The 22,500-nt window shown below is 34.9% G+C and overlaps 1 protein-coding gene across 1 annotated transcript; it reads right to left on the reverse strand.

Moving 5' to 3' along the window:
- Nucleotides 1–20,286: 20,286 nt before the first annotated feature.
- Nucleotides 20,287–21,535, reverse strand: LOC136846224 (uncharacterized). Its single transcript, XM_067117025.1, has 2 exons — nt 21,170–21,535; nt 20,287–20,343 (listed from the first exon to the last, which is right to left on the reverse strand). Exons 1-2 carry the CDS (start codon nt 21,533–21,535, stop codon nt 20,287–20,289), a joined length of 423 nt encoding a protein of 140 aa, XP_066973126.1.
- Nucleotides 21,536–22,500: the final 965 nt, after the last annotated feature.

Here is a 22,500-nt window from a genome sequence, read left to right on the forward strand (position 1 = left end):
AAGATAATTCGTCAATATATTGAGTGGTAGACTGATTAATAGTTAAATAAAGATAGTTTTATCTATGTGCAAGCATATCTTGCATACGTACATACATACATATATATGTGTTTATACACATTTATTAATATATGTATATATATATACATATATACATATATATATATATATATATATATATATATATATATATATATATATATATATATATATATATATATATATATATATATATATATAGTTACATTCTGATTATATATTGGAATAATGGAATGGGGTTTTGATTAACTGCCTTGAGGGCCAATACAAAGTGCTAGAATATAAACGATAAATGGAATGAATAAACTAACTATACCTTGATATCACATCTATATAAACAGAGAGTTGGAGGTCACCATGGGGAAAATTATAGCCAGTTATTTAATTTAAAACTGAATTTATTTACAAATGAAGTCACCAGGAAATTAATATGAAAGGGCTCACTGAGCAGCAAGCAATTACATACATATATGCAATAAAATTAGACAATGCGTATATAAATTGCTATGAATTTGAAAAGGCTATGGCCATGAAATGGTTTAACGCGTAAATGAACGGGAAGGTTGCTACTGGTTAAATAAGTTGTATATGTTAATGTAACTTGATTTACCATATATATACCTGTGTATATATATATATAGGACTGCTAATCAGAAGACTCTTGCACGTGGCAGGATGGCAATTAAACGTCTATGCTATTTTTGTTCACAAGGCACGGAAACAGGCTACCAGAGGTGCGGGATAACAGTTCCTGGAAGAGAATTCCATGTTAGCATTCAAACCCAGTGGTTTTCTCTCACATGAACTTAATTATGCACAATGGAGTAATTGATCAATTAAATTTAATTATCACGGGTAATACTATGGAGGGAATGATCTAGCAGCCTTCTTTGCCCTCATGACTTGCCCCAAGCTCAAATTAAATTAGTTCAGAGATCCTGAAGGAGCAAAAGTCCTTCTGGGCAGATACATTGGCACTCTGTATCTCAGGTGCAGATGCAGTGGCTTATCTTAGTGCTTTGTCTTGGTGGCACTGGGGTGCCATTGTGTTCCAGGGAACAACACTAAAGGGCAGTGCAACCAAACTGCACTGAAGGAAATGGCATTGCCTGAGGCAGAATGTGAGTAAGGAGTAAAAGGGAAAGTGGAAAGGTAAGCGCTTCAGTAACTTAAGTCGTTGGCAGTGCCTCAGATTAGTGGCACTGTGGAAGAGGAAACCCTTAGGTTTGCACTCATGGGTGGCTAGTTCTAAGAACTAGTGATTGCTCCCTGACATGAGGAAAGGAAGCCTTCTTCCTGACATGAGGAAAGGAAGGTTATGGGGTATGCACTGAATGTGCAATTTGGTGCTTGTGGTATAAGCAAGTCTTGGATAATGGGCACCCACTCGTGCACAAGAGTCGATAACTGTTATTAAATGGTTGTACGTACACTCTGTGAAACGCACGAGAGTCCTCTCTGTGGGCTGAAGCACTTAATGTGAAAATAGATATGGGAGACAATTCAGTGAACACAGGCACGTATGTAAATTTGCGCACTGTGTGTGAATGAGTAAAAGGAAGAATTGGTGGGGCATCTTAACAGATCACAGTTTGGTGTAAAAATGAAAAGAAAAAATATTGTACTGGGCTTTAGGAATTAGTGGATTTATTTTCTGATACTCATTTATTTATTTTAATATTCCCTTTGTTCTGAGGGAAGAATATTAGAGTTCTCTCTCTCTCTCTCTCTCTCTGAGAGCGTATTTGTAGTGGAACGTAATCGTTGCGTGATTTAAGTTAATGTAACTATTTCTTATGATAAATTATGTTATGAAAAATTACGCTGTTACTTTTTTTTATGTACTTTTGGTATTTACGTAATTTAATGGCTAGCTCCCGTCATGACAAGTTATATAGTGGAAAGGGTTTTCAAATTATTATCAAGATTATCAAGTAATTTCATTAGGTTTACGTTAGGGGGCGAAAAGAAATGGCATTTCGTTCGGTGAGTGAACGATCAGAAGTGAAACTGGGTGAGCGTGAGCGAACAGGTGATGGCTGCTGATTGTCGATTGAGTGATACAACAACGATGATTTAAAATTTAAGCAAAAGAACACTCAACTTTTCTGACTGAATTATGGATGCTGATATGCAGAATCGAATTATTTAACTAAAACATCAGTAATGCCTTTACTTTACTTAAAACATGAAATGTGAATTGAACTGGACATGACGGTCTTTGAATTGTGGGAGTGGGACAATGGAAGGCGTGCTTGTGGAGCTGGTACAGCCGAAATGGTGCAGCGCAAACTGCCAGGGTCGATAACTGTTAACAACATGGATTTTCGAACTACACTTCACTAACACAGGAATTGTACACTTTCCTGCCTTAAGGGCCCTTAGATACGAGGACACTAGTGTCCGCCACGTGTCGGACACTACTGTCCTTGCTCAAGACAAAAGGAAGAATAGTGAGCCACCACACACCACAGTCGGAAGAATGGCGGAAAAAAGAGCTTGTACTTGTTGCTTTGCTGGTGGTGACATGGTGTGGTGGTATTTAGGTGGTGGTGACATGGTGTGGTGGTGTGGGTAGGTGGTGGTGACATGGTGTGGTGGTGTGTGTGTGGTTGGTGACAGGAATGGGGTAACTTTTGTGTGTAATAATGAATAAACTTGTATACGTAAGCACAGTAGATTCTTTACTTGCCTTGTGAACATTTGAAACAGAAAATAAAAATAAAACATAAAGGACTTAGTATTTCTTTCTTTCTGAGAGGGTTTTCTCTTCAAAATCAGGAATGAGTTTCACCATTATTGCATTCCAGCAGTTCTGGAATTTCTATCTTATTTGCATATCCTCACAAGATGGGTCCCATAGTGCTGGTAGTTTTTTCTATTTCACAAATGAGGTCCTCCGTGTTCAGCTTCTCCTCCACCTTCTTCGAAATTGTCCTTGATAGAACACTCCTTCCATCATGGGATGATGGTGGGTGTCAAACTGAGCATGAGAAGCTGGCCAAAACAGCAGTGGTGGACACTTTACTTTACTAAACATGAAAAGCTTCCATTTAAAACAATGCTTTTGCAGTGAGTGGCGGCAACCGTCAGTGTCCGCCACGTGTTGCGGGAGCGAGACACCGAAATATCTGTTGCCCGGAAGTTGTCTGCTTGGGACACTGCTGTTGCCTCGTGAAAGGCTCCATTTGATAATATGGAGGCAACTAGTGTCCGAACACAGAATTGGACACTAGTGTCCTCGTGTGTAAGGGCTCTAACTGTTTTCGAACAACACTCTTAGGTAACTGTTCACGGCTAACACAAGCAATAAATCCCTGGGAAGCACTTCCTTATTCCTAACGATCAGTCTTCTGGCATCAACACAGCTGCTATTCTTACAACGAAGCGAAATTCCGTGGGCAGTTATTCTGCATCACTAACTTAAGAACTTTTTTGCCCTCTCGCCTTTCTGTTATGTGATTATTCTAACAAAGAGATTTGCTGCTAATCACTTTTTTTTTTTTTTTTTTACACTTTTCCCTATAATAACCCTTACCTTGTTATCCTTGGCCTCGGTTTAGTCACCCTTATTTTTTTTTCCTTCGTGAATATTGGAATTAATTATTATGATTTTTATATCATTCCTCGGTTCGTTTCCTTCCTAGTCTGGTGATAGTGAAGCTAATTCTTGTTACTAGTTGACTAGGATCCTGGCAAGATCAGCCAATGTTACATTCTGAGGCTGGTTAGAATAATGGAATGGGGTTTTTATCAACTGCCTTGAGGGCCAACACAAAGCACTCAGAATTTAAGCGATAAATGGAATGAATAAACTGACTTTCCTTGATATCACATCTAAGTAAACAGATAATTGAAGGTCTCTATGGGGAAAATTAACCAGTTATTTAATTTAAACTGAATTTATTTACAAATGAAGCAAATACAGAAATTAATATGATGGGGCTGACGGAGCAGCAAGCAAGCACATACAATGTGCAATAAAATTAGACAATGCGTAGCAAATTGTTGAATCTGAAAAAGGCTACAGCCTTGAAATAGTTTAACACACAGGTGAACGGGAAGGTTGCTACTGATTAAATGATTTGTGGTTGTTAACGCAACTTGATTTATCAAGGGGCGACCTGTCTAGTGCTCCAGGACTGCTAATCAGAAGACTCTTGCACGTGGCAGGATGGCAGTTAAACGTCTACGTTATTTTTGTTCACAAGGCAGGGAAACAGGCCGCCCGAGGTGCTGGATAACAAGTCCTGGAAGAGAATTCCAGGTTAGCATTCAAACCCAATGATTTTCTCCCACATAAAGTTGATTATGCATGATGGAGGAATTGATCAATGATCTAATTATGATTACTGAACTAATTTAATTTGAGCTTGGGGCAAGTCATGAGGGCAAAGAGGGCCTGCTAGGTCTGATTGGACAAAGGAGGTTTTGTTTAGGAGAATAAAAAGTTGGAAATTTGGAAAATGGAGATAAATTCACAAGAAGAAACAGAAACTGGCGTGAGTTGCATTTCAAGTAGTACCTGTGCATGGAGCTCGTTTGCAAAAGACGAATTTCAGCTGTAGAAGTCTTACAATGCAAGGGTGAAAAGCAATGGGACCGCACTAACAATATGTGCGCCTGGCCCCTTTGGTGGTGTGGAATGGACTGCGTCTGTACAGGCAGGGTGCAATTGTCTCAAGCGTGGAGCACGAAAACATCAGTCAATCTGAAATGCAATTTCCACCGGTACAAAGTTCGAAGGGAAATAGATCTTATGGCTAAGACTCTTAAAGGTAAGGATAATAGCCTACTTACAGCCGCAGATTCGTCCTTGTGTCCCTAATGGCTATCTGACCCCCCAAATCAGCTGATGCTGGGGCTAAGAAGTCGGTATTGTTTTCCCCCCAAGTCAGGTGATATTGGGGGTTTCCTACATAAGTTCCCCCCCCCGTTCATGGCGTCTCCTCCAGCCATGCCATTAAATTCTACTTCATAGCTGATGGACGGAGAGACAAATTTTATAAATATGGAAGAATATGTTTATGTGTGTGGCTGGGGTAGGTGTATCTAGTTCTAATCACAATCTAAAACACATCCGACTGACTTGGCCACACATAAAAAGAAGTAAGTTAACAGTAAATTAAATGGATCTTAAGGAAATGCAAGGTTTCACTAATTTGATTACAATTGCACAGATCAGAAGGATATTACACATTGAGCTCCTCACTAGCTCCTTGGCACTGTTGTTTGTTAGTTCACAAATCAAATAGTGCCAGCAGCAAAAGACTTTAGATCTGTGATGGAAATTCAGATCTAGAGAATTAATCTTAATCTGAAATTAATCACACTATGGCATGGGACCTCTAAAATTAAGTAAATATACAGGACCTCTTGCCATGGAGGCATGTAAATCTTCAGATATTAGTCTTGAAGTGTCCTTCCACGTATGGAATTCAGGAATGGCATCGTGGATGAACAGGGAGGCACACAGCATCGAAACTCCTGTTCTGCAAGACAAACTCACTGTCACTTGGTTTGCAAGGGAAACACTTTCATGTTCACTTCGGGAGTACTGAAGGTTGAGAGGGAAACAGTTTAGAATAGCAAATTCTTTAGAATGCCTACGTTACTTGAATTGAAAACATTAACCACTTCACTTATTGTCTCAGAACTCCAAGGGGCGTGAATATTAGAAAGACTGAAAATTAGAGTGGAAGAATGGGCGTTGTAACAAACTCCAAATCCAGCTTTACCTTTTCCTGTGGGATGTGTTGTCTTGATGTGTAGGCCAGGCATTAATAATTAAGGCAAGGGACTTTGGCAGGGCTATGTTAGCACGACAAAGATTGACTAGGTGACAGGCGGGGAAGGGCGGTTGGAGACCGACCTGGCAAGGACTCTGCTCTGTGTCTGGCTGGTAACGAACTCCTTGCTTGACCCTTGGCCTGGGCCTTATATAGCTTTCCTTCCTGCCTTTCAACCTCAGTCCCGTGTGTGGGTGACCGTCCATTAAATCTCCGGCTCCCGTCCCATGTCTTGGTGACATCCACAGAAGTGGCAATGGAATAAGGAAATGAAATGACAGTGCCATGGGAAATTAAAGGCCGACAAAGGTGGGATAATAGGCTTAGAGATAGGGGTGGAGATTTTCGTCAAGACAGACAGCAAGGATTTAGCTGGCGCTAATATTCAAGGTGTTTTGACCATTTCTCAGTCATTCAATTCTGGGTGGTCGTGAGTCGACTAACCATCTTTGTTTTACATTTTTAGTTTTACGTTAAGTTTAATATGTGGAGCTTTCACGTTCTATTGCAAATTACAATGGCACATTACAATATATATAAATATAAATAATATATATATATATATATATATATATATATATATATATATATACTATATATATATATATATATATATATATATATATATATATATATATATATATATATATGTATATATATATGTATATATATATATATATATATATATATATATATATATATATATATATATATATATATATATATATATATATATATATATATATATATATATATATATATATATATATATATATATATATATATATATATATATATATATATATATATATATATATATATATATAAATATATATATATATATATATATATATATATATATATATATATATATATATATATATATATATATATATATATATATATATATATATATATATATATATATATATATATATATATATATATAATAATGTGTTATAGGTTTTAATGTATTTCTGTTTTATGTATTTTATGTATGTGTGTGTTTAAAGCACAATCTCCATCAATACTCCTCCCCTCTCTGTCTGTCTGTCTCGTGAATCCTGGCCGTTCCCTCTCCAAATAACACCCCATGAATCTTGTGGTGTTTTATGAGGGGCTAAATCGATCTATCCATCCAATGCTGATGTTTCTCTCTTGCCACAAGAGCTTCCTGTGAAAGCATCGTATAAAGAACAACGATCAAGCACTGAAAATATTCAAAGGAAGTTGAACTGTGCATTAAAAAAAATTTATCTTTTAATTTAGTCATATCATAATCATTCGTACACGTGAAGAAGCATTTAAACTGGACGCTATCAATTTACTCCGATTCGAAACGATTTGGCTTATTTAAAATTTTACCACCAACATGCTCTTCGCATCAGCATACATAATCTTTCCCATTAGATATGTAAATTATTCTAATAACAAATTTAAGTTTCAAGTAAAATCATAATAAAAATGCAAATTATTCACTCACATTTTGACATCATGGTAAAAGTCCATGACTTATACAAATATTCTGACACAGAACAGAATGCTTATACCTGAAGAAAGTTAAGAACATAACAAAATAAAGGGCCATTGGAAAGCAGATAAATATGTGTACTTTAACAGTGGTTTCCACGAAAGAATTTCAGGATATGAAATAGCCATTTAATTCTTTCTTCTTCTTATGATGCCATGAACTTGTTGTCTTCATCAAAGTTACCAAAAGTCATATAAAATGTTCCTGAATACCTATTTCACTTTATATATAAAGTAAGTATTTTAACTAGAAGTTTTGTCTAACAGTGACGGGAAATTATTTATATATGAATGCGATTCGCGACAGTCTCAGCTAATATGAAATCATTTATTTTAATCTTTCATCCAGCAAAGACTTCTTCATTTCTCAATATATTCATATTTTGGGGGGCAATTCAGAGGTCTTAAATAGTTTTATGCTGGAATGATATATGTGTCATGTGAATATGATAAGTTTTCATGAAGATTAATATTCTGGGACATCAAATGTCTGTAGCGAAAACCAGAAGCCTCTGGTTATTAAATCTGAACATATTCTTTACTATATGATATTGCGTCCCAATTTCAGTCTCTCTCTCTCTCTCTCTCTCTCTCTCTCTCTCTCTCTCTCTCTCTCTCTCTCTCTCTCTCTCCCCTGACGTACTTTATCGTTAGGAATACTGAAAGAAATTATTCTAGACATAACCTGAAATTCTGAGAACTGCTGTTGACATAGGAAACTTGAGTAAATGGTTTATGAAATTGGTGTGACATTTTCACTTTTAATTCTCAGTTGCCGGCAGAGACTCTTACTTAACCGTTCTGAAATGCGATGAATTTGTTTATTTGCTTTTGGATTTGTAACGCTAATTATCATATTGCACTAGGAGAGAGAGAGAGAGAGAGAGAGAGAGAGAGAGAGAGAGAGAGAGAGTGTAGAGAGAGACACAGAGACCATAACATTAACAACATTGATCAAAGTTTATCGCGATATTAATAATAATCTTTCCATTTTTTTTTCAGAAGCTCTGCATCGTCTCGGTTTTGGTGAGTGTTAATACAATTCATTTTTGAAAGGTGTTCGTTTTCATTATTAATTTTTTAAGGTATTTATTGTTAAGTATCTTTGAGGGGGAGGGGGTTCTGCCTCTTTCCTGTGATTTGATCTTAATTCTGTGACTTAAACTTCTCACAAAATCTTTCGTATTCCTAAATTTGTTTTTTGTGTATTTTTGGTCCAATGTGACTGGTTTTCTTATGCTATTATTATTATAATTATTATTATTATTATTATTATTATTATTATTATTATTATTATTATTATTAAAAATTTTATTGATTTCATTTTATCTATTGATTTAGTAATATCATTACAAACCTATCAATGTTCTTTCACAGAGTATTTATGAAGGAAAAATACTTTTATTTCAATATTGACTCATTCATTTCCATTTTTTCACTCATCTTTACTAATAATTAACCATTTATACAAACCCTTAATCCATTCAAAATATGTTTCCTGAAGAAGCGTGTGAGCATTCATTTGCCATTTTAACAACCGATTCTGAGGATGGGTGAACGATCATCAAATGCATTTATTTCTTGTTATTTTCCATTTTGACAACCCACATTAATCTTCCTAAACGACTTGTAATCTTTTTACTCTGGCATAGGAATCCAGAAAGCATATTCAAAATCGTTCAAAAGCTGAACATTCAAAACTTATTGAGCTTTGAAAATTGCCACCAACTTTGAATCTGAAATTTTTTTAAATTTTCTGTATTTTTCGATTTTTTTTGCAGCGCAATTTTTATGGATAATTTTAAAAATGTTTAAATACTTATCAAAAACAACTGAATTAGACCTTTATAGTTTTAAAACTATGAATCTGAGTTTTAAAATTTTTTAAATTTTTTTTGAAAATTTTCAGATAATTTTATGGATTTTTTTGCAGCGTAATTTAAAGTTCATATGGACCAGTTGTAAAAGCTGTTTAAATACCTTTTGAAAATAATTTATTTATTTATTTATTTGATTTGAATTATTTATTTATTTTTATTTTTTTATTTTTGTTTCTGCGAGAAACCCTTGTTACTCTGGACTCATAGAAACATTCTGACTGGCTTTTGTTTACTTATGAATTTAAAGAGATTGTACAAAACCTGGATGGGTGACCATCAGGAAACCCCATATGACATCAGTACATAGGATCTTAAACATCACTCGGGCAGCGTATCGGCCTAGCAGCCTCGCCCCAACACCACTTGCTGAAACCCACTAGGTTAGCATCTTCTGAAGTTTTCACTCTTAAGGGGAAAAGTTTATGGTGAAAAAAAGCCTTCTTTACCATGGCTGGAACCCACCACAGTTGACCAACCATCAGTTTGATAGGAGCTTTATCATGGCTTCAACTCAAATGTGGAATAGTTTCCTTAGTGCAGTTGTGGAATCTTCTGACCTCCAAATGTTCAGGCCAGGAATAAATTCATTCCTGCTGCTGACGTCTCCTGAATTTAGGTGTATCGGTTTTATTTTCTATTCCTCATGTTTATTTAGCCTATTTATCACATTTCCCTGCAACTTAACTCTCTCTCTCTCTCTCTCTCTCTCTCTCTCTCTCTCTCTCTCTCTCTCTCTCTCTCAACTCCTGCACAATAGTTTCCCTTTATGAAGAAACTTTGAGACTTCTCAGAACTTGTGAATGAATGCGAGCTTTTTCTCCCGCCTGGTGTATTAAATACGGCTTTCACTTTGGTCCTAATGGAATCTGAATCTTTCCTGTTGTTTTACCCACAAAATTATTGCTTCTTTTTAGGGATATTTTCCTTTAATGTATCGTGACTGATATGCATGTGGAAATAACTACAGGCAAGATTACCAACACACACAAACACAAATGAATGCTTAGAGTTAATGGCTGTTTCAGCATTGTGTAGATTATACCTAGTTTTACTGTTGAAAGAAATGAATCAGTAAAGTTATTTTGGAAGATCTATCTAAGGAGTTATGTTCGCTTGAAAAAATGACCAATGTATATATATATATATATAGATATATATATATATATATATATATATATATATATATATATATATATATATGTGTATATATATATATATATATATATATAACTATATATAAATAATATATATATATATATATATATATATATATATATATATATATATATATATATATATATATATATATATATTCATGATATTGCCTTGTATATATATCCTCCTATAATTTTGAATATTTACTTTTTCTTGTGTTATGTTTAATGATAATGATCGTTGAAGTGTCATATTTAGTTTGGCATCAGATCTCAAAAGAACTTGATTAAGTAACTTGATAGCGTAATTTAGAATTGTTATTATAATTTTAATAGTAACGTAATTTAGAACGAATATCTTTCTTGGTAAAAGCGTAGCTTATGAACACGTGTGTGTGTCCACCAGGGCTTGTTTCATTTCAGTTGTCATCATTCAGATAAGAGTGATTTGTTTTGGGTTAGCGATGACAGGTTTTCAAAACAAACGCCGATATATCCCATACGGGCTCAAGACGAGTGATTTCATATTGTTCATGCATTGTTTGAGTCAAACTTTGAGAGAAAGAATACGTGTCCTGATCAATTACGTCATGTTTTGTAAGATGCGTTCAAAACGTTTTGCTGGGAGTAACTTTCCTTCTAGAAGATTGTATCTGCTTTTAAAACGCTTTAATGACGTCACCTCCTGCTTCTAGAACCTTAGTATCTCGCACCCAAAATGCTTTAATGACATCACGTAATTGTTTCACTGTTACTGGAATCCTAAAATTTGTTTCATTCTGATTTCTGAGACCAGTCGATTTGGTTCCATATATTTCTTCTATTCCTAATTAGGAAGAGATTACTTTAACGTTTTTTTGTGGTCACTTTTATTAACTTTTGAGATCTGAATATAGCAGAGTTATTTAGTATAAAAAGTGTGTATTGTGTAATAGCTGCAGCAAGTGATTTACAGAGGTTTTCATATTGTAAGGTAACGTGAAATTTTATATTGATACCATATGATAAGTTAGGATTGTGGTATGATAAGTTAGGAAGTTGTGGTATGATAAGTTAGAAATTTTGAACAAGTGAAATCATTATTGATAAATCTTACGTGTATTTTTGTGTGTTTTTCTATTTACAATTTCTTTATGTTTTCGCATTTTTTATGTTTGTGATGTAACATTTATTTACATAGCATTGTAAATGTTTCTTGGTAATTTAACATTGCATACTTAATTTAACATTGCATACTTAATTTAACATTGCATACTTAATTTAACATTGCATACTTGATTTCATTTATTGAGATTTTCTTTTTAAATCTTGAGTAATTCTTGATAGTTTAAATTTTGCTTGATTAATTTAAATTCTGATAAAGTTTTTTGTGAATTAGTTTTGTTTCATAATTTAATTCAAGAATTCATTGAGTTTTGTGTTATTTTCAACTAATAGTAAATTTTTCAGATTGTGAATTCTAATTAATTGTGAATTCTAGTTATAAACTTTGAATCTGAAAATAAATTTTTGTATTTAACATTTTTAGAAAAACAGTGTTTCATTTATTGATCACCAGTGAATAGGATTGATTGTGTGTATAAGGCAACGTGATAAACATGTTTTGTTCTTTTTAGTTTTGCTAAAGTGAATTAAGACCAGGGAAACAGAGTGTTTTGATGGAGTATGCCTATAGAAGATTTCTAGTTTAATTTTTTGATACCTCACACATATTCTGATGAACTTAGTTTGATTTTTCATGATTGATAAATAAGTTTTTTCTTATCACTGTTACCTTTAGAGTACTCAGTCGTAACAATTAATGTTATGAGAGTTCAGGTATCTGGCTGAATGATATATTTTTGAATCTTGAGATTAGTTGTGTAATAACCAGGTACTTGATACGCATCGTGACATAATATTGTTTGGTGCCCAGACCATATCACTCTGGTTTATGGTTTATACTGGTGGTGTTATATATATTTTGATAGGAGAGTGACCACATAGTTATTTTTTACTTTGTATTGTGAATTATTTAGTTGAGTAACTTAGAGAAAAATGGCTCTGTTCAATGTTCAGAGGTTTTTAGCAACTCCTTCCATCCAAGAGTTATCTGAGTCCAACCTGACTAAGGCACAGTGGATTGCTAGCAGTAGCATGTGGGGGTAATGTGTCTAGTGGTATGATTAAGGCACAAATCAAATATATTGCAATCCAAGCATTGATGGACTCTGGTAAAGTAGATGAAGAGTTAGGTGAGGCGCAAGAATTGTTGTATGCAGCTGAGGCAGAATTTACAGATAAACATGAGCAAAAGAAAGAGAAAAGTGATGCAGAAGTAGAGCTTAGACGTATAGAAGCAGAAGAAAATTTGATTATAGGATACAGGCTGAAAGAGAGAAATGCAAGCAGAAAGAGAAAGAGAACATAGAGAGAAAAGAGAAAGAAAGGAAAGAGAAGAAGAAAAAGCAGCAGAAGAAGAAAGAAAAAAGAGCAAAAGAGGAAAGAGAAAGAGCAAGGAAACAAGAAGATTATAAAGAGAGATGAAATTGATAGAAGCCCGCTATTACCTGTAACACCGTCTAACCCTACTAAGGTAATAGACCCTGTATTTGATGTAGTAAGAGTGCAGAAATTAATTCCAAAATTTACATCCAGATGAGTTTTTTGATCATAAAAAGTGGCTTCAGGTATGGGATGGCCAGAGGATAAATGGTCGGTCTTGTTACAGAGTGTTCTCATATAGTGCCTATTTAGCCTTATCAGCTGATCAGTGTAAAGAGTACATACTCAAACACAATGTGCTAAGTTTACCAGATGTCCCTGAATATTATAATGAAAGATTCAGATCTTTGAGAAAGGATGACAAGATAACTTTCTTGGATTATGCCTACAAAGTAAGAAGATGTTTTAAATATGGTTGGAGGCTGCTAAGTTAAATCTATGGACGAACTTGAGAATTAGTAGTCCTAGAACAATATCTTAGAGGAATTCCTGAACACATAAGAGCCTATTTATATATATTAAGAAACTTGATAAAGCTACATTAAGCGAAGATTTTAATATCATTTCTAGCAAAGAAATTATAATGTCAAGTACCAGAACCAACAACGCACAGGTTTCAGATATATATATATATATATATATATATATATATATATATATATATATATATATATATATATATATATATATATATATATATATATATATATATATATATATATATATATATATATATGGTATTCTATATCCATGAGCTATGTATAATTGGCGTTTTTCTATGTTATTTTACTTGCTTTACAAGAATTTAAAGTCATATTTTGTCGGCCATTGTAAATATACCGTAATTGACCTATAGACTACTATATATATATATATATATATATATATATATATATATATATATATATATATATATATATATATATATATAAACAGTTTGTAACAAAATGTACGTACTTGGGCATAGACCCAGGTGGTCATGTCAAAATAAGTATTTATAAGAGAGAAAATGAGTTAAGTATATCTTAGTTTAACAGACCACTGAGCTGTTTAACAGCTCTCCTAGGGCTGGCCCGAAGGATTAGATTTATTACCAATTGGTTACCTAGCTTATAGAATCCAACCAATTATAGTCAAATGAATTTCTAAAGAAATATTTATTCTTCATTGGCCGGAGAGAAATGGAATACTGAAGCCTATTTGCATAACTGCTCTTGACAAATCAAAATATGGTCATTGCAGAGGGCAATTAATCCTGGCAATCGTAAGCATTAATAAGCATGTTGGTTTAGATATGAGTCCGTTTTCAAAGTAGACGATTTAGGAGACTATCTTTAACTGACTTCATTTATTCTGGAAGAATGAATTTAGAATGTATTTATAAGTATTTCGTCTCAAAAATAAATTTTAAGCTCCTTTTCACCCATTTGTTGTTGTTGTTGTTGTTGTTAATCTGTATAAGATTAATTTGTATATCTCCACTTACATTGTTGAATTTTGGCGTAGGTTGAGGGAAGGTGTCTTTGAAAGAAGAATTTGCATGTTTGATCTGATGCTGTGTTGACTGACATTCCACCGACCAGAGTCTGTTATTTAAACATCCACAGTGATTCATTTCTCTTCAGCCTCAGAAACTTGTCAGATTGTCTCTAGGAACTATGAAAGTCCTAATTTTAGACTTGATTAAACCATCGTGTACCGACCTTCTTTCAGGCGAATATCATAATTAAATTTTATGTTTAATTTCACTATCTTGAACTTTTGTTCTGAATATTCTGCTCATCTCGCATTCTGCCTATTTTTAAAATTTCTTCTTAACTAAGTTGTAATATAAGATGGATGCTGATCCTTGATTAGAAGTTGAAAATTCTTTCCACCAAAACTTCGTAATGTACCTTAATTCCTCTCCCAGGAGGTTTGGGTTGGGGGTTAAATTGCTTGGCCCTTTTGGAAACTAATTTTTTTTTGGCTGTGCAGCCTCTTTGATGGTGGTGAAATATCTTCGTTGTGAGGTAATGGAATGAAAGTTCATTTTCTGCAACCTTTATGCAATTGTGATTCAATATTAATGGTTCTTTTATAGAGTCTTCTGCAAATTGGATATTCTTATAGTATTAACAAACTGTATATCTATTCTTGTGAAGGATATCAGTCATTCTTTCTCAAAATTCCTCCTTCCAAAGGAACCACTGTTTGTTGCAAGTTTCATTTCATCGGCCGTGTGAGGTATGACGAATGTTAACTCTCTGGGCTATCAGAAAACACACTGAAGATGTGTTAAGGCATTCAGGATTCACACTGGAATATTTATAGTTTGGGAATGGGAACATTCGGAATCTGGTAGCTTTGGATGCATATCACGTTCGGTCCCGAAGTATGGCAATGCCTCAGAAAGCAATGCAGATCATAAAAAAAAAAAATAAATAAAAGGCATATCTCAAACAAGCTATACATGAAAAACATATCAGTAATCGCTTTCTTCAGTAGAACATAAGAGAGAGAGAGAGAGAGATAAAGAGACGAGAAGAGGAAAAGAGAGATAATCTTTCGGACTCAAAAGGCCAGAACCATCACAGTGACCTGGGCATTGCCCGGGCAAGGTCATTCGAATGACGCCGAATGTAAATGGGCGAAGCTCCATCAGCATTCAGGTGGGGCAGTATGGGCACAGTTGGCAGCCTCTGATTGGTCCATTTCATGAGGCACCTTTGGTGGGCCGATGGATTTTGGGACTCGAGACGTGGACATCGGTTATGATTCAACGGTTATGTCTCCTATGTCTGGATAATGACAAACTTGCCTTGCATTTTAATGCATTTTTATCTATTTTATATATTTTTTTTTATCTTTTTATTAATGTATTAATTTATTTTTCTTTTTAATAAGTGAGATCTCTTCTTTCTGTATTTCCCTTTACCTTCTCTTACTTCCAAATGAGCACCATATTCTTTGGAAGCTTCTTGAATTTCAAGTCAGTGGCCCCTTTGGTGTGGCTTCTTCCATGTGAATAGGTTTCATTCTACCGAAAATAATAATAATAATAATAATAATAATAATAATAATAATAATAATAATAATAATAATAATAATAATAATAATAAAATAATAAACTGAGATGTTTTGTTAAGCAGAGATTCAGAGAGAATTTCGTTTCTCGAACAGGTCTTTTATAATTAGCAATCTTTCTTAATATTTATTTCCTATGTTTCTGTTTCTCGTGACATTCTGTCCTTCAGAAGGAAGATTTTTTCTACCAATTTTTTTTTTTTTTTTTTTTTCTCAAAGAAAAAACAAAACAGGCGAAATGAACTTTTCCCCCAAAGGAGGCATCCGAGTTGTCCTTATGTAGAAGTCTTTTTTGTCTTCCTTTGTCTGTCATCGCTACGAAGGAAGGAAAAGGGACAGAGAATAACAGTAGAGAACAAAGGCCACGAGTGTTGTTCTTTGAATCTCTCTCTTCTGGGTACAGAGGAACTAAAGAGACTTTTCTAATCCTCTCATGTAAAGGTAAATTGCTCTTTTGTCTTTGTTTCTTACCGTGTATTACTGTGTATTTCCCATCTCTCTCTCTCTCTCTCTCTCTCTCTCTCTCTCTCTCTCTGTTCTTCTTCTTCTTCTTCTTATTCTTTTTCTCCTCTCTCTCTCTCTCTCTGTCACAGTATTTTAAGCACGTTACTCTAGATTTCACCCGTAATGATATAGAATACGATATTATACATTCCAGCCATGCAAGTGTTTCCCATGAAATTCCCCCAAATAAAAAAAGGACCCAATATTCATAATATACCACATAACTTCTCATTAACATTCAGATTCAGGTTGGAAGTGGAATTTAATAACTGTTTGCATTTCATTAATCAAACCGCGAACGAACGAGTTTTAGTTTAATGAAACGTGAATTCAGTTTGGGAACTCCAAAAATAATGAAGAATGTGTAACTGAATTTGGAGAAACAAATTACAGTTTAATATTTTCACAATTACAGAATCGCCAAGTTGTCTCACTCGAGTTATTGTGGATCAGTTCGTCGGTATAGACTGGGTTCTTTGTCATGTTAGAATAGGAGTTCTATTCCACGAGTATTATACTCTCTACAACTAAACTGTTGAATACTTTGCCTGGCCCAGCTGTGGAATCTTCCGGATCTCCAAATGTTTAAGCGAGGAGCAAATTCATTCCTGCTCTCTGCTGCTGCTCCTGACGTCTGAAATTCAGATGTATCGGTTTTATTTCCTGCTCACTCACTTACATTTAAATTTTTACCTTTTACTGTGACTTCTCTCTCTCTCTCTCTCTCTCTCTCTCTCTCTCTCTCTCTCTCTCTCTCTCTCTCTCTCTCTCTCTCTTCGCAGGCTGATTTCCCTTTAGAGGCTTCTTGGGTTTATACAAGTCTGTTGACTCTACAGTCCATAAGGGGTTTCAATGGGTTTAAAGAAAAACAGAAAGAATGTCAGTTCAAACATGACCTTTAAAGAAAAACAGAAATATATATATATATAACATATTCAAACATATATATATATATATATATACATATATATATATATATATTAAATGATATTGTATATAATTGATATATATATATATATATATATATATATATATATATATATATATATATATATATATATATATATACATATATATATATATATATATATATATATATATATATATATATATAGATAGATACATATAGATAACATATATAAGATATTGAAGATAGATAGATAGATAGATAACAGAGTTGATTGATAAAAAGACATAAAATAGAATATTCTTTCATCCCAGCGAAAGAAAATTGCTATTATCCATCGGCAGCTACAAGAAGAATTCAACATGGAAAGAAAATATTTTATAGAAAGAAATTCTTCTAAGTCGTCGCCTCTTAACTCTGCATAAAACATGATGAAGAGTAAGTGCATTTGACGCCAAATTTATCATAAAAGGAACATCAAGTAGTGTACTTTTTTTCTGTCTTCCTAAAGCTCTCTTCTTTTGGATGACTTTCTTTCATAGTTTTTTTTTCTAAGAAAGTAAAAAAAAAAAAAAAAAACATGCGCGCACACAAACGCTCGCCAGATAGAAGCCTTGTTTGTTGGGAAGTGTCTCAAAGCGCTGTTAATGTTTTATTTTTTATTTGATGATGTCTTTACCTACTTGTTAAATTTTTCACTTCATATGTGTATTTATCATTAGGCATTTTTTGTGGAAGTATATTTTAGGTCTATCATATTTTGATTATTTTTCTGTGGAAGTATACTTCAGTTTTATCATATTCTGGGTAAATCTCTGTAGAAGTATATTTAAGGTTTGTTATATTTTAGCTAATTTTTTATAGAAGTATATTTTAGGTTCGGTATATTTTACCTAATTCTCTGTAGAATAATTTATAGTTTAGGTTTATCACACAGGGAATTTTTCTTTGGAGCCTTATTAAGTTTATCATGTTTTAGCTGATTTTCTGTATATTTCAGTTTTATCACATTTCAGCTAAATTTCTTTGGTGGCATATTTTCAGTTTATCAAAGTTTGTCAGTTTTTGCAAGATTAATATCTAAAGTAGCAAGCTTCCAAACACATCGACCTCCCAGATGACAAGATTAGAAATTTCCATCGACTCTGTCCCTGAAATATTTCCTTCTGAATCTGCATGCAAAAGATTGACGCAGCCGAGGAGGAACGAGAGTCTGGTCTGAGAGTCTGAGAAGACATTTCAGCTCGAGATATTGATGGTCAACAGCATCGATATGCAAATGTCGACGATGCTCAATATATCAGGAGAACTGTGAATGGATGTACGGTGTGGATTGAGATTCTAATGAGTTAATGTTTACGTGGCATTGTCGAGATTTTATATGGAAGGAAATAAATGAATGAATAATTAAGTTAATAAATAAATAAATAACCGAAAGAATAAATTAAGCAAGCAAGAAAGCAAGCAAAATACAGTAAGTAAGGAAATCAAGTAAACAAAGCAAGTAACGCAAGCAAATCAAGGAAGCTAAGCAACAAAGCATGTAAGCAAGCAACCAAGAAAGCAATGTAAGAAAAAAGCAAAGCAAAGAAAGCAAAGATAGCAATGCAAGCAAACAAGAAAGCAAATAAATCAAGAAAGAAATGAAAAACAAGCAAGCAAATAAAGTAAGAAAACCAAGCAAGTATGCAAAAACAAGCAAGCTAGGCAAGCAGATCAAGCAAAACAATTAAGCAAACAAGCAAGTAAAGAAAGTAAGCAAAGCAAATATCAAGTGAAGCAAGCAAACAAGCAAACACAGCAAGCAAGCAATCCTATCAAGCAAGCAAACAAGCTAGGAAGCAGGCTAGCGTACAAGCAAAGCAAGAAGGCAAGCAAGCAACAAGAAGGAAAGCAAATCAAGGAAGCAAACAAAGCAAGCAAGAAAACAAGAAACAAAGCAAGAAAAAGCAAACAAAGCAAGCAAAGAAATGCAAACAAAGCAAGCAAGTAGTTAGCAAGAAATGCAAAAGCAAGCAAAACAAGCAAAGCAAAGCAAAGTAAGCAAAGGAAACAAGCAAGCAAAGCAAAGGAGCAAAGCAAACACAGCAAATAAGCAAAGAAGCAAGCAAGCAAAGAAGAAAACAAGCAAGCAAGCAAGCAAATAAACCCAGTTAAAAATGAATGATGAACAACAGAGGCAGAGGTTGGAGAGGCCTTTCCGAAATTACATTTCAGACAAAGAAATTTATGGTCAGTTCCCCGAATATGCAATTGCACCGATGCCCTTCAAAGACCTCCTACAGCGGAGCGCTACGTATCGAGAATTCGAAACACTATTGTTTATGTCGCTTCAGAGGAAGAAAAACAATAAACAAAAACAAAAAAGGTCGAGTTTGCGATGTTATTAATCACACGCATGAAATGACGGTGCAGTTTTAAATTCTTTATAAAAAATGACATCTAATTAGAGCATTCATTAACATTAATTCAGATATTTCACGTATCCTTTTTGAAGCTCGTAAGCAAAGATGCAATGCATTACTCCCCTAATGCAATTCTCCTTGTATTTTAATAATTTACTTACATTTTTATCTATTTATTTATGGATTTGTTCATTTATTTTTTCCTTTTTAATAAGTGATCTGTTCTTTCTGTATTTCCTATTATCTTCTGTTGCTTCTTTCAAATGAGCCCTGTAATATTCTTTTTGAAGCTTGAATTTCAAGTCAATGGCCCCTTTGGTGGGCTTGTTCCATATGAAAAGGGTTCATCTTCTGAATAATAATATAATAATAATAATAATAATAATAATAATAATAATAATAATAATAATATTATTATTATTATTATTATTATTATTATTATTATTATTATTATTATTATTGCAAGCTGGGGGAGGGGGCGGTGGGTGTGCAGTTGTCAGGTCGGTTATTCAGCTGCGTTTTGGTTGGTCACGGGTTGGTGACGATGTCGGTCCTGGAAGCGCTGAGACCTTCTGGGCCTAATCGCTGTTGGAATTTGGGAGTGGCTGTTATCAGGGATTATAGGTCGTTCATGGTAATCTGCCTTCTGTGTCCGCTGCTGGTTCTCTCTCTCTCTCTCTCTCTCTCTCTCTCTCTCTCTCTCTCTCTCTCTCTCTCTCTCTCTCGTCGGTGTCCGGCGTCGGCTGGTTTCTTAAATTTCTTCGTATGATGGTAGGGAGAAATTCGGTTTCCTTCACCGCGTTGATGTTCGGCTTTTTTGTCTAAAATATGTAGTGCTTCGAGATCAGCGCGGCGGTCCGTTGCTTGGCTTATGATTCTGGTGCTTTTACAAGTTCGTCTCTTTTGGGCCTTCTTTGATGTTTTTGATGATTAAAAATAGCTCCTTCTTGGGGGTTACAGGAGAGACTTGGAGAGTTTGATAGCAGGCATCTTTCCACCGGGCATGTAAATTCGTAGATGACACTACTCTTCAAAGACGTTTCTGGGGGCGCAGGGTTGTTTTTAAGCAATAAATGGCTTGTTTTCATGTTTTTATAGTATATTATTAGGATAATTTTGTCATCTTTTGCAGTAGGGGTTACATTTTCATTTATTTTTTCTCTGAGGGTCTTCTCATCGTCTACATATTTTTGGTGCATGTATATAGTTCCTGTAATATAGTTTTTGGACTTACTATGGTTGTTTCCGGTGTCCGTCATGCTTTCCCGGTGCCAGTTATTTATAGAGACTTGAGTTTGTTGTTCAGCCATGTGATTAGAGAAGTTGCTGTTAATGAGCATTTGTGCTGATTTTTTTTTATCTCTTCCGTAATTCCTTTCCACGTGGAACATTGTGAGAGGGCGCGACGAACAAAGGCTTCAACCACGGACTTTTTATACCTGTCCGGGCACTCATTGGACCCATTAGGGCATAGACCCAGGTTTGTGGGTTTCTTGTATACGGTGGTGGTATAACCCATTGGGGTCTGCTGTACCTGAACGTCCAGAAAGGGAAGGGCACCGTCAACACTACGCTCGCACGTGAAATGGAGGATGGCACATTCTTCAAAAGTAGTCCTTAATTTTTCTAGGTCTTCTTCACTATTCACTCTTACAAAGGTGTCATCTGTATACCTGTAGTATTGAGGAGGGCAGGGGATCTTACTGAAGACTCTCTCCTCTACGATGCTCATGTAGAAATTGGCAAATAGGACCCCTAGAGGGGATCCCATTGCCATGCCGTCAATCTAGCAGTAAAGATGTCCTCTGTGGGTGGTGAAGGGATTTTAGGCTGTTTCAGAGAAGGGCTTTTAAGGCTTCTTGGGGATGTTTTGGTGTGTCCTCACATCTATATACCCTATTCAGGATATGTTCAATCGTCTCGTTGACTGGCATTTCGTGAAGAGGCTCTCGACGTCGGGGGTGGGGGGCCGGAGGGGCGATGATACCTATAGAAGGAGAGTTTTGAGTTTCAGTAGAAAGTCGGTGGTACGACTGCAGACAATACCTGCCAGGGATATATGGAGTGCGGAGATCGTTGTGTCTCTTTGCAATGTTGTAAGTCGGAGTTGGTATTTGGCTTAAAATCAGGCTGTATAGTCTTTTCCGGTTGGTTCTGAAGAGTTTGTTCTTTTGATTGAAAAGTAACTCCCTATTTTAAAATACTTATAATTTTTTTATATATTGTAATATATTTTCTCACATTTTTGTGTATGTTCCTTAACGTATGGGAATTAAATTTATGTGTTGGTTTTTGTTCAGATCAATTATTTTGTTTGAACTTTGGAAGCTCTATAAACATGGCTGGACATATTACCTCAGCAAGAACGAGCCCAGCTAGCGGCACATTATGAAGTCTGGAGATCCGTTGTTCAAGTGCAAAGACGGCGGAGGACCATTAAAGGAAGACATGCTCAAGTTGGCGCAGAGACGATCAAGAATTGTCATGCAAAACTCATGGCTACAGGATCTGTAATTGATGCTCGAAGAAGCGGTCACCCTTTCAATTCAAGTGACTGGGAGATGGATGGGTCGTCGTGGTTCCCATGAGTGGTCAGCCGGAAGCCCTGACTTAATACCCTATGACTTTTTCCTTTGGCGTTGCTTAACAGAGCAAGTCTACTCTACCAAACCAAACTTTGGAAGAACTTGGAAGGGCGAATAGGAGAAGTTGTGTCTTCCATGCCACGAGAGTCCCTGGTGA

Source organism: Macrobrachium rosenbergii, chromosome 15 (genome assembly GCF_040412425.1).
Source record: "Macrobrachium rosenbergii isolate ZJJX-2024 chromosome 15, ASM4041242v1, whole genome shotgun sequence".
NCBI lineage: Eukaryota > Metazoa > Arthropoda > Malacostraca > Decapoda > Palaemonidae > Macrobrachium > Macrobrachium rosenbergii.

Bases quoted from the DNA above. Each gene is read 5' to 3' on its own strand.
- LOC136846224 (XM_067117025.1), bottom strand. From the start codon at position 21,535: ATGGCAATGGGATCCCCTCTAGGGGTCCTATTTGCCAATTTCTACATG. The intron at 20,344-21,169 runs GTTCGTCGCGCC...AAATTCCAACAG, and splicing joins AGTCCGTGGTTGAAGCCTTT to CGATTAGGCCCAGAAGGTCT.